The 12,326-nt window shown below is 39.7% G+C and overlaps 1 protein-coding gene across 2 annotated transcripts in view; it reads left to right on the forward strand.

The window, feature by feature from the left end:
* The window catches only part of entpd5a (ectonucleoside triphosphate diphosphohydrolase 5a), a 66,329-nt gene that overhangs the window by 16,516 nt on the left and 37,487 nt on the right, over positions 1 to 12,326 (forward strand). For both annotated transcript variants that reach the window (XM_060829405.1, XM_060829404.1), the window contains 5 exons: positions 120 to 196; positions 1,589 to 1,732; positions 2,923 to 2,998; positions 9,135 to 9,170; positions 9,611 to 9,699. In XM_060829405.1, coding sequence (XP_060685388.1) covers positions 120 to 196; positions 1,589 to 1,732; positions 2,923 to 2,998; positions 9,135 to 9,170; positions 9,611 to 9,699 — 422 coding nt within the window. The remainder of the gene's footprint in view (positions 1 to 119; positions 197 to 1,588; positions 1,733 to 2,922; positions 2,999 to 9,134; positions 9,171 to 9,610; positions 9,700 to 12,326) is intronic.

The following is a 12,326-nucleotide window of genomic DNA, read 5'->3' on the forward strand; positions in this document are numbered from 1 at the left end:
AAAGCACTTCTTCCTTCTTAGATATCCCATTTGAGACAAATACTTCTTGCAAAATTTGTTTTAAATTGTAAATTGCTTTAAACAGTTTCAAATAAGTAACCAGCATGTTTTTCAAACAGAACCCCCTCAAGTCGACAGTGAAATATTTGAATCGATAAAACCTGGTCTGTCAGCTTATGTAGATGACCCTGAGCAGGTGAGTTCTGCAATTCTTAATGGACATATTAACCTATTTAGTTATGGTATCAGTGATCTCTTGTACTAGTTTGTGTGTGCTGTACTATAATAAATTAGTGTATTGTAACCTATTATATTAAACCCAGCTATCTCTACAATTGTGATTTGTGAGACTGCTGGTGTGACTGGGAATATTTAAACTTACCTAACAAACTAGAAAGGCTGTTTTGTTTTGACACACCTCTTCAAATACCAATGGGCAAAGGTTTACACTCTGTATTTATACTGTTGCACGCAAAGGACAAAGTTCCAAGTTACATCAGCAAGTTAGAGCAAGTTTGTTTCTTTGTGTGCCTTATTCTTTCTCTATTCTTTCTAGGGTGTGAGAGGAGGAGATTAGAATCCTTCCCTTATTTGTTTTACATGCACTCTATGCATGACAAGGCTTCCCAAAACTGTTTACCACTGATATTTTACTGTCACCATGATTAGTTAATTTTCAACAGTCATGAAGATGTTAAGAGCACCAGGATGGTAAACAGTGAAATTAATAAGTCATGATCATTTTCCATTTGGCAGCTCCTATGTTTTTGTTTCCAACAACAGCGTCCCTCTTAATCTGTAAACAATCTCTCTCAAGTAATTATTGATCTTAGTTGAACTTGGTACCCTGATAGGGTGTGCTCAAGGAAGAACTGATATGCAGAGATAGGGAATTAGATACAGATACAGGGACATATTTAAGGATCTGTTAGCATTGAGCAAATTAATTATTTTATTTTAAAATATTATGGGTTGTTTGATTCAGAATGTTGCTACTTATTTTGAAACACTATAGATTGTTCCCATTTTGACAGATCCCACCAGCAGGGACAAAGTTTTCAGAGCAGGTTGTGGAGATGTGAATGTGCTTGAATCTCCTTCAATGAAATGGAAGCTCATAATAGATTTTTTTAAAAATCTTCTTTCAGCTTCTTGGCTGCAGAGCATCCAACAGGGAGGAAAGAGCCTTCAGGAAGAACTGTGTGCTTGTTGAGTAAACACAGTGTGGCAAAGGCAAACTCTCCTTTGTGTGTCTAATTCACATGTTAGAAATTGAAGTATTGATGACAGCAATAGTCCGCATAAATATGTATATATAGCTTGAACCTATTGACACTTGTGGTGTTTCCATTATTGTCTTGTAGAAAATTGACAGCATTTTAATGAATCACAGACAACTTTTAGATATAAAAGGACATTGTACAGAGTGAAACAGTGACTACCTTCATAGCACTGGGCTCTGTTTATTATGTTGTAGTTTGAAATCACTTTCTGTGTACAAATATTCAGATCTGGCACACTTATAGTATTATGTAGAACAGACAGTAGAAGGCCTGTTTGTTTAAAGCCCTATGTTATTGTATTTTAGGGTGCAGAGACTGTACGCGAACTACTGGATGTGGCAAAGCAGACAATACCTTCAACCCACTGGCATACTACCCCTGTGGTATTAAAAGCCACAGCAGGACTGCGATTGCTTCCAGAGCAGAAAGCCCAAGCTTTGCTATTAGAGGTGTGACCTTATAATATATTGATGCAAAAACCCATTACATAGGAAAAAAAGCCAAATTCAGGATACAGGGTCAGTCTAATATCTTGGTATCAGGCAAAGCCACTTATGTGCGTGAAGTCACAGAAAGGAATCCTTCAAAATGCCATAAGCTTCTATGTAGTAAAAAGGAATTTGACTTTTCCATTTATCAAGAATCTAAGTTTTTTTTATTACCGATCTAATACTCTTTCATCTTGGTAACACTTTAAAGACTAAGAAGTGGTATAATGACTGGAACAGTGCTATTTTATGAGGAAAATGTATTGCTTATGCTCAAGTAAATGTGTTCAAACCAGACTGATTTGTTTATGCTACCTAGATACAAATCAGCAATATGCATGCTATTATCCTGAGTTCAAAGCACACCATGATAGTTTGCAAATTTGAATTCATCATATTTTTAATCTAAAAATAAGTCTTTAATCAATAAAAGAATTAAGTTAGTCTAAATATCCAATTCGTTCACTATGGAAAAAAAGTGAAGACTGTAGATGCTGAAGAGTAGAGTCAAGAATGTGGTGCTAGAAAAGCACAGCAGGTCAGTAGCATCTGAGGAGCAGGAGAATTGGCGTTTCAGGCATAAGCCCTTCATTGGGAATTTCCTGATGAAGGGCTTATACCCAAAACATCGATTCTCCTGTTCCTCAGATGCTGCCTGCCCTGCTGTGCTTTTCTAGCACTACACCCTCAAATTTGTTCACTATATTCATTTTAGCAAATCAAATTTGCTTTCCTTCTCCAACTGACATAAATGTAAATCTAACTTTATGCTCCCCACTGAAATGACCTCATGAGTCATTGTTTCAAATCATCAGTACTTCAAGTAGGCCTGTAATCATCATTTCAGGACAGCAACAAATGGATAATGAACGCTAGCCTTGCCAGCAACCCCCACATTCCAAGAATCTATGCTTCTGAAGCACTGTGGTCTCAAGAGAATTGTATCCCTGTCGGGAGACTTATTCTTTGAAGAAGTAGAAACAGTGTTATGGAGGGTGGAAAATTGTGAGAACCAATTGATGGATGGTAAGGGTAAATGGTGAAAATGAGAATCTAACCTTGAGGGAGATTTAAAACAAAAAGATGAAAATCACATGGGCATAGTATAAAATAAATCAGCAATATCGCTAATATATGTATTCTCAATCCAGGTCCAGGAACTATTTGAGGATTCTCCTTTTCTAGTACCAGATGACTGTGTTAGTATAATGAATGGCACGTATGAAGGTTGGTTCCAAAATTTCATGTGTGCTTATTTTCTCCTCTTGCTAATTCTGTCTCTAGACTGGGAATAATTTTCCAATTTCTAGAAAATCAGTTATGTTTTGCTGCACCATTTGGGATGGAAAGGGACAATATAATTCTATGACTTTCTACAAATCTGATGACCAATTAAATATAATTTGAAGTCTACATTAGTTATGCTGAGTTATGATCATTTAAGTTGCAATTTAGATATTGTTACTTGTATTTCATAAGTACTTGCTTCCTAAACAAATATATAAAACCTCCCATCTTTCCTGTCTTGAGGATGAAGCTGTATGGTTCTTGCTGCTGAATTCTACCATGCAATAGGTGTGTGTGTGTGTCTCTGTGTATTGGAAACTGGGATGTAATGGTCTCGGATAGATATTTTTAAACAACCTGTTCAGACCTATTATGACCTATCTGTAGATCAGGTGGAACTTGAACATGGGACTTCTGACTCACCGCAGGGACACTAAGACTTGAGCTCCCTTGAGCTTTGATAAAATTGCTCCTGTGGTCAATAGGCCTTTGGTCACCCTATTCAGACTTTTGCATGAAGACTGCCTATTTGGGTGAACTGCTGAAAGAAGCTTATTCAAGCACATGTCCATTTCAGAAGTTGGTTAGTGAGGTGAGGAGATGGCAGAAAAATAGAGTCAAAAGATAAAATAACAAATTTCGGCAGAATTGAAAAACACGATCCTTCAAATTATGATAGTACTGAATAGCAGACTAGGCTCTAGGTGCTACCTCCCGTTTCTGTTTTGTGATGTTATGTTCCTGACCTAATTCTATCCCTCAACTCCTTCACAGCCTCTTTGGTGTCAGACTGTCAGCTTGAAATCCAAGCTAAACTATTTTCACACTTCTATTCCTGAGGTACCAATTTCCTACTTACTGCCACAGGCTGAAGCAGACAACTTGCAATCTAGTTACGTTTGTCCCTGAGTTCTACTTATGACTTCATATTGTCTCCGTCATTAAGACTACCTCCTGCCAGCTCCATAATATTGTCATCATCACCTCCGCTACTGCAAGTCTCATTCGTGCTTTACTTACCTACAGACTTGATTGTTCCATTGTTCTCCAGCTGGATATACCATCCTTTTTACTCTCTGCAAATTTGAAATGGTCCAACTCCATTTACTTATCATGTCTGCATTAGCTTCCACACTGGCAATACTTTGAATTTAAATTTCTCACCCTCTTGTTCAAATGCCAACTACCAACTCCTCCCCATTCTATTTCCAATTAGGCGCTCTATTTCTCTATGTCCTCCTTTGATAAGGTAGTGTATAGGAGGCTGCTCAATAAGATAAGAGCCCATGGTGTTAGGGACAAGGTACTGGCATGGATAGAGGAATGGCTGACTGGTAGAAGGCAGAGAGCAGTGTTAAAGAGTTCTTTTTCGGGATGGTAGCTATTGACTCGTGGAGTTCCACAGGGGGCACAACTAGTTGCATTATACGTTAACAATTTGAATGAAGAAATTGAAGGCACTGTTGGTAAATTTTCAGATGACACAAGGTAATTGAGGAAAGAGTAGAGTTGAGGAAATTGGAAGCCTGCAGAAAGAAGTGAACATGCTAGGTGCATGGACAAAGAAGTGGCTGATGGAATACAATGTGACAAAGTGTGATGTTATATACTTTGGTAGAAAGAATAGAAGTGTAGACTATTTTTTAAATAGGGAAAGGCTTAGGAAACCTGAAACACAAAGGAACTTGGGAGTCCTAGTTCAGGATTCTGTTAAGATTAAACATACAGGTTCAGTTAGCAGCTAGGAAGGCAAATGCAGTGTTGGCCTTCATTTCAAGAGGTCTAGAAAACAAGATCAGAGATGTACTGCTGAGGCTATATAAGGCTCTGGTCAGAGCGCACTTGGGATATTGAAGCCATTTTGGGCCCCATATCTAAGGAAAGATGCGCTGCCATAGGAGGGGGTCCAGAAGAGGTTTACAAGAATTATCCCAGGGATGAAGGGCACTCACGAGAACTCTGGGTTGGTGCTCAGTGGAATTTAGAAGGATGAAGTAGTTTGAGGATACTGTGAGGCCTGTACAGAGTGGACATGAGAAGGTGTATCCACTAATAGGAGACTAGCACCAGGAGGCAGAGACTCAGGATAAAGGGACAATCCTTTAGAGCTAAAATGAGGAGGAATTTCTTCAGCCAGAAGGTGATGACTCTGTAGAACTCATTACTACAGAGGGTTATAGATGCCAAGATGTCAAGTCATTTAGTGTACTTAAGACAGATAGATAAGCTCTTGTTGAGTCAGGGGATCAAGGGTTACAGGGAGATGGAAGGAAAATGGGGTTAAGAAACATATCAGCCATGATTGAATGGCAGCACAGAATGGATGGGCTGAATGGCTTAATTCTGCTCCTTTATCTTATGGTTCTGTGGCCCTCCAGCTATACATTGCTCTGAGAACTCTACATTCCTCCAACTTTGGTTTTTGTCCCTATCCCTTTAACATAACCACAGTCTGACGTGCTTTCATCCATCTCAGCCTAAACTCCAGAATTCCTTCATTTTAATCCCACCATCCCAGATCCTTCAAGTCTACCTCTTTTAGTTGCCAGTCTAGACATCTCCTTTATTTGATGCAACTTGATCTGATTGCACGCCTGTGAGATATCTTGGAATTTATTACCAGTTTTAAGGTCTAAGTGCAAGTTGTAAAGCTGGAAGTGCACAGCAGATTGGGCAGCATCGGTAGACAGAAGCTGATTTAATATTTTAATTCAATGGCCCTTCATCAGAACAATAGGTTATGCCAAATAATTTTATTGTTTATGCCAAGTAGTAACCAATGAAGGCAAGTGTGCCAAATGCTGCCTTCACCACCCTACCTACTGTGAAGCCACTTTCAAGGAGCTAAGCACCGTACTCCGAGGTCTCTGTTCTACAACACTCCCCAAGGCCTTACCATTAACTATGCGAGTCCTGCCTGGTTTATCTTACCAAAATGCAACAATTTGCATTTATCTAAATTAAATTTCTCCTGCCACTCCTTGGCTCACTGGCCCAGTGATCAAGATCTGTTGTGATATAACTATCTGTGTTTTTAAATTAGTAAACCAAAATTTGTCACCATTATAAATGTTATTATGGCTTTGACTTATGAAATCTAATGATTCATGATCTTAACTTACATTGTTTATGAAAGGAGAATTTGGGATGGTTTCAGGCTTTGGACAGAGTCTGTATGACTCTTGGAAAATCTAAGCAACTAGACTGTGCCACTCTGTTCTTCAGTTTTCTTTCCTTTTTGCAAATTTATATTCCACCTTTAAGGCTCTTGTATGTGGTGGCCTTTTTTAAAATTTATGTATTTTCTCATGGGATGTGAACATTGATGGCTGCCAGCATTTATTGCCTGTCCTTAATTGCCCTTCAGAAGGTGGCTGTGAGCTGCCTTCTTTAACCACAGCAGTTGCGACTTTGTGAATGGCTGTCACTCTCACCTCACCTCTGGAATTCCTCACCCCTAGTGTCTCTAGCTCTGGGACAGAAGCCCTGGGTTAAAGTCCCATCTTGTTGAGACATGTTTCATGATATATCTGAACATTTTAGTGTGGCTCAAAGAAAGGTGGTTATAGTTGTTGGAGTCAACCATCTCAGGTACAGGACATTTCTGCAGGATTTCCTCAGGATATTGTTCCAGGTCCAACCATTTTCAGTGGCTTCATCAATGAGCATCCCTTAGTCATAACTTCAGCTTTGGAGATATTCACTGATGATTGCATAACGGTCAGTGCTATTCGTGACTTGTCACATTCTGAAACAGTCCAGGTCAAAATGCAGCAAGATCTGGACAATTCAGTGGCAAGTAATATTTTCTCTACACAAATGCCAGGCAATGACCATCTCCAACAAAAGAGACTTTAACTATAAACCCATGAAATCTAATGGCATAATCATCACTGAAACCCCCGCTGTTAACATTCTAGAGGTTACCAGTGACAAAAAAACTGAACTGGATTAACCACCAGTCCAAAGATGTGTAGGCTAGGTGGATTGGCCATGGGAAATGCAGGTTACAAGGATAGGGAAGGGGGGATGGGTGGATTTGGGTTGGATGCACTTCGGAATGTCAGTGACTTAATGGGCTGAATGGACTGTGGTCACACTGCATGGATTCTGTTGATTCTATATAGATACTGTGGCTGCAAGAGCAAGTGAGAAGCTAGCAATCTTGCATTAATTGATTTATCCTTACACCATAAAGCCTGTCCATAAGACACAAGTCAGGGTTATAATGGAATGCAGCCCAGTTGACTGGCATCAAATCCATAAGTATGTCCACAACTGAGCTATATTGTGGACTTAGCTGCTTTGCTACAACCTATTCACTGATACCCAGTTTGTGTTCTGTAAGGGTCACTCAACTCCTGATCTCATTATGCCATTGGTTCAAACATGGGCAAAAGCGCTGAATTTCAGAAGTGAGGTGAGGGTCAACATTTGACCAAGTGTGCCATCAACCCTAGCAAAACCGGCATTAATGAGAATCTGGGGGCAGTGGTGGTGGGGCTGGGGACACATCTCTCTCCTGGTGTCATTACCTGGCACATAGAAAATTGGTTGTTGTTGTTGGCAGTCTGTCATCTCAGCTGCAGGACATCTCTGTGAGAATTCCTCAGGGTAGGGTCCTAGGCTCCACCATCTTCAGTTGCTTCAACAGTGAACTCCCCTCCATCATAAGGTCAGAATTGGGAATGTTTGCTGCTGATTGGTGCTGAACATTGCACAATCATGATTCCTCAGATACTGGAGCAGTCCATGTTCAAATACAACAAGACCTGGGCAAAATCCAGGCTTGGGATGAAAAGTGGTGAGTGACATTCGCAACACACAAATGCCAGGCAATGATCATCTCCAGTAGAGACAATCTGACCTCTGCCCTTTGACATTCAATGTTTTACCAATGTTGAATCCACCACTGTCAACATCCTAGGGATTACCATTGACCAGAAACTCAATTGGACTGGCTATATAAATACAGTAGCCATAACAGCAGGTCAGATGCTCGGACTGCCGCGGTGAGTAATTCACCTCCGGAGTCCCAAAGCCTGTCCACAGTCTACACCACTCGAGTCAGTAGAGAGATGAAATACTCCCCACTTGCCTGGGTGACTGCAGCTCCAACAACATTCAAGAAGCTTGACACCATCCAGGACAAATCAACCCACTTGATTAGCCATCCATAAAAATTCTCTCCATCCACCACCGTCACTTAGTAGCAGCAGTTTATACTATCTACAAGATGCACCACAGAAAGATTCATAGACCGCAATTTACAACCCCCAACCACTTCTATCTGGAAGGACAAAGGCAGCAGATACGTGGGAACATCATCACTTGCAAGTTCCCTTCCAAGCCACTCACCATATTGACATATTGCTATTCCTTCACTTCACAAGATCAAAATCTTGGAATTCCCTCTCTCATGGCATTGTGGGTGAACCTGCACCAAATGGATTGCAATGCTTAAAGAAGGTAGCTTAGTACCACCCTCTAAAGAACAACTAGGGATGAGAAATAAATGCTGGCCTAGCCACCATCTCCCACATCCCATGAATGAATAGAAAAATGTTGAATGTTTTGTGTCCTTTTTTATTAAAGTTATAGTTGATTCAATTTCCTCCAAGTCAGTCAGTGCATTTCATATCATTATCATTTGCTGTGTTTTTAGTACAAACAGAATTACCTCTGGTTCTGACCCCGCCACAATAGTTGTTTTAATTAAAGGTATGTTATTGTATTAATGAGAGAAATGTGATGCCAAAGGTCGGTGGAATAGGTATGTAAAGAACCAAAGGGTACAATTATAAAAAGATATGGAAACTATAAACAGAATGTTACCTGAGCACATTAAGTTGGTTAAAGTATACATTAAAGAAATAATGGCCCAGTTCTTAACTTATTAGAGTAGTGTCAAGAAAGGAGTGCAGTGATCCAAAGAGTTCTGGAGAAAAACTTTAACAAGGGAACAAGCTAAGGAGCAGTCTCTTGCATTACATTCACATTGTTTTGTACACCTGCAGTGTTATTAAATGTATAAACATTCTTAATGTTTGTGCTGACTGCATTTTATTTTTTGTAGGAATTTTAGCCTGGATCACAATAAACTTCTTGACTGGTAAGTGTGTGTTTTCTCTTCCATTTCTTGAATGGCTAAAAACATGGTCTAGCTTTTTGTTTAGCTGTAGCTTTACCAGCCTGTTACCATCCAAACTTTCACAATTCACAGCATTCTGTGCTGCCACTTAATATAGAACCTTAAGACAGTAACCATTATTTAATCCAATGAAAAATGCAAAACCTAAAGTTACCTTGGATTCTGTCAGAGCTCCCATTAATTTTGCAGTTTTTGGGGGTAATACAAGACTAACTCAATGGACTAAAAGTCAGACCAAAATTAATAGGCTCATTGGGCTGATTGGCCAGTAGTTTCAATAACTATAAGTAGTACAAGTAGCACTATAGTACAAGTGAGATTGTATATCTTTTTAAGAAAGGAAGATTACTAGTGGCATTTTATAACCAGAATTTGACTTCCTAAAAAAATATATTTTATAGGCCACCTGTATGGTGCAAATGAAAACACTGTAGGAATCCTGGACCTGGGAGGTGCTTCCACACAGATTACTTTCCTCCCTCAGGCTGAGGTAAGAAGAAACAGCAAGGTTCTGACTCAACCAGATATCAATGTCATTAAATCTAGAAATGAATTTCCCCTCCTTTCACTCTAGGCCTTCAAACCAAGAACAGGCAGTAACTAATGTGAAACAGATGCTCAGTTTTAGTACGTGCATCAATATTGCAATTCACAGTTAAAGTGTTGTCTCAGGGGCTTGTGGTGCAGTGTAGTGTTATTACCTCTGAGCCAGAAGTTCCAGGTCCAGGTCTCATTGGCCCAATATTGCTGTGGGTCTGGAATCATGTGGGTAAAGACAGACCAGAGAAGGACTGCTGTTCCCTTCCTTAAAGGACATTAGTGAACCAGGTGTATATTTCTGACAATCTACAATGGATTCATGGTTGTCATTAATTCTAAATATTTTATTGAATTCAAATTCCACTATCTGCCATGACAGGATTTGATCCCAAGTCTCCAGATCATTAATAGTCTAGTGATAATACCACTAGGTCATCGCCTACCCAAAATGTGTGAATGAATTACTGGAGGGGTGAAGGGGAGGACTTGCAATGTTAAACCAAGGCAAACAAGATTGGCACACACTAAGTCATTTATTTCATGCACTGGAAATGGAGGTCCCACTTACAGGTTCTGCATTCATTCCCCTTAACTCAGTGTTTTTCTCTTTCTCCAAATAGCATCCTCAGTATCTAAGGGTCACTAATCAAGGCTAACTGTAGCCATGATTTCACAGTGGGGAAGATTCTTGTGGCACAATGGTAATGTTCCTACCTCTGAACTGGGAGGCCCTGGTTCAATTTCCCCCGTTACAGAGAAATAACATTTCTGAACAGATTGTCTAAAAAAATGTCTATCACAAGATGAAAGAGTCTGAACTGGAGAACTAGTTTTAGACCATACAGGACGTGCACCCATCCATCAGTGGCATTGAGCACCTTACTCTTAGCCACCTTTGATAAGGAAGCTGAATGGAATGGTTTACTAATGAGTAATAATGAGAATCAACAGCATTTCCCCAAATATCAGGTATGTAATATTTTGCCAATGATGAATTAGTCAAATTCATTGTACTATGATATTAGAGGAAAAAGATTATTATTAAAAACCATTTTATCATGAGACATGAGTACCTATTTTGTGAAAATCTATGAAATTGTGGTAATTGGATTGTTTATAACTCTTCATTTCTAAAGTTGGAGGGAATCTTCTTGAAAGAAAAGTTTGCAGTTACAGTACACCTTGCATGACCTTGAAATATTTGTAGTTTTTTTATTATTAATCATTCACAGGACATGGGTGTTACTGGTCACACCAGCATTTATTGCCCATCCCTAGTTGTCCAGAGAACAGTTAAGTCAACCACATTGCAGTGGGTCTGCAATCACATGTAGTCCAGACCAGATATAGATGGCAGTTTCCTTCCCTAAAGGACATTAGTGAGCCAGATGGGTTTTTATGACAATTGACAATGGTTTCATGGTCATCATTAATATCTTAACTCCAGATATTTATTGAATCAAAATCCACCATATATCATGGCACGATTTGCATCCGGGTCCCTAGAACATAACCTGGGTCTCTGCATTAATAAAAGCCAAAAGAAGTATGGATGCTAGAAATCAGAAACAAAAACAGAAAGTACTGGAAAATCTCATCCTGTTTACAGAATGGGCAGCACTGGTTGTACCGATAGTGAAGCTCGACAGGTTGGTTCACCTTTTGTGAGGATTTCAAACAAATGGTAAACCACTTTTCACTGTTGAATAAATACCTAATCCTTTGCATAGAGGATTTATACACAAAGCTGCAGGGGAGGTGTCCTTTACAAAGCTGGACAAAGTTCATCCATAGCCTGGCTTTCATCCTGACACATCTGCATCAACTCTTAAATAAAAGTTAGCCTTGGAAATGGTTGCGTAGCCAAGCCAGAGCTTTCAAGGAAGTGAAGAAACAGCTATCATCCTCTAAAGTGTTGGCACGCTATGATCCCAAGTGACATCTGTGTTCACATGTGTAGCATCAGGCTAGTATTAGCTCATAGGTGGTCCAATGACGAGCAATGCCCAATAGCGCATGCATCAAGGATTTTGACTTATGCAGAGCACAAGTACACCCAGATAGAAAAGGAACATTTGGCAGTCATATTTGGATTCCGGAAGTTCCACCAATACTTTTACAGCTATAAATTTGTAACACTAACAGACCACAAAACCTGCTAGGTCTACTTAAAGAGGACAAGACAGCATTGCCCATAGCTTCAGACCAAATTCAGCAGTGGACTCCGAATACTGAGTGCATATAATTATGTCGGAATATCATCCAGGAGGCCAATTAGAAAATACAGATGCATTGAGCTGCCTCCCACTAGCATATACACCATTGATGATTTCCACCATTGGAGTAATGGTTTTTAATTTTTATATAAAGTCATTTCCAGTCACAGCTGACAATATCAGACTTTGGACATAGAAAGATCTGGTCCTGGCACAACTGTAACAGCTGGTGGTTATGGGGGAAATCAAAGGGCCATCACAACCAGAATTGAAACCTTTTTTGGATCCAGAGAGACCAGATCACAGGAGAGGATGGCATATTGTTATGGGGAGCAAGTGTGATTGCCTTAGCATACTAGAT

This window comes from Hemiscyllium ocellatum, chromosome 8, assembly GCF_020745735.1.
Source record: "Hemiscyllium ocellatum isolate sHemOce1 chromosome 8, sHemOce1.pat.X.cur, whole genome shotgun sequence".
Taxonomy (NCBI): domain Eukaryota; kingdom Metazoa; phylum Chordata; class Chondrichthyes; order Orectolobiformes; family Hemiscylliidae; genus Hemiscyllium; species Hemiscyllium ocellatum.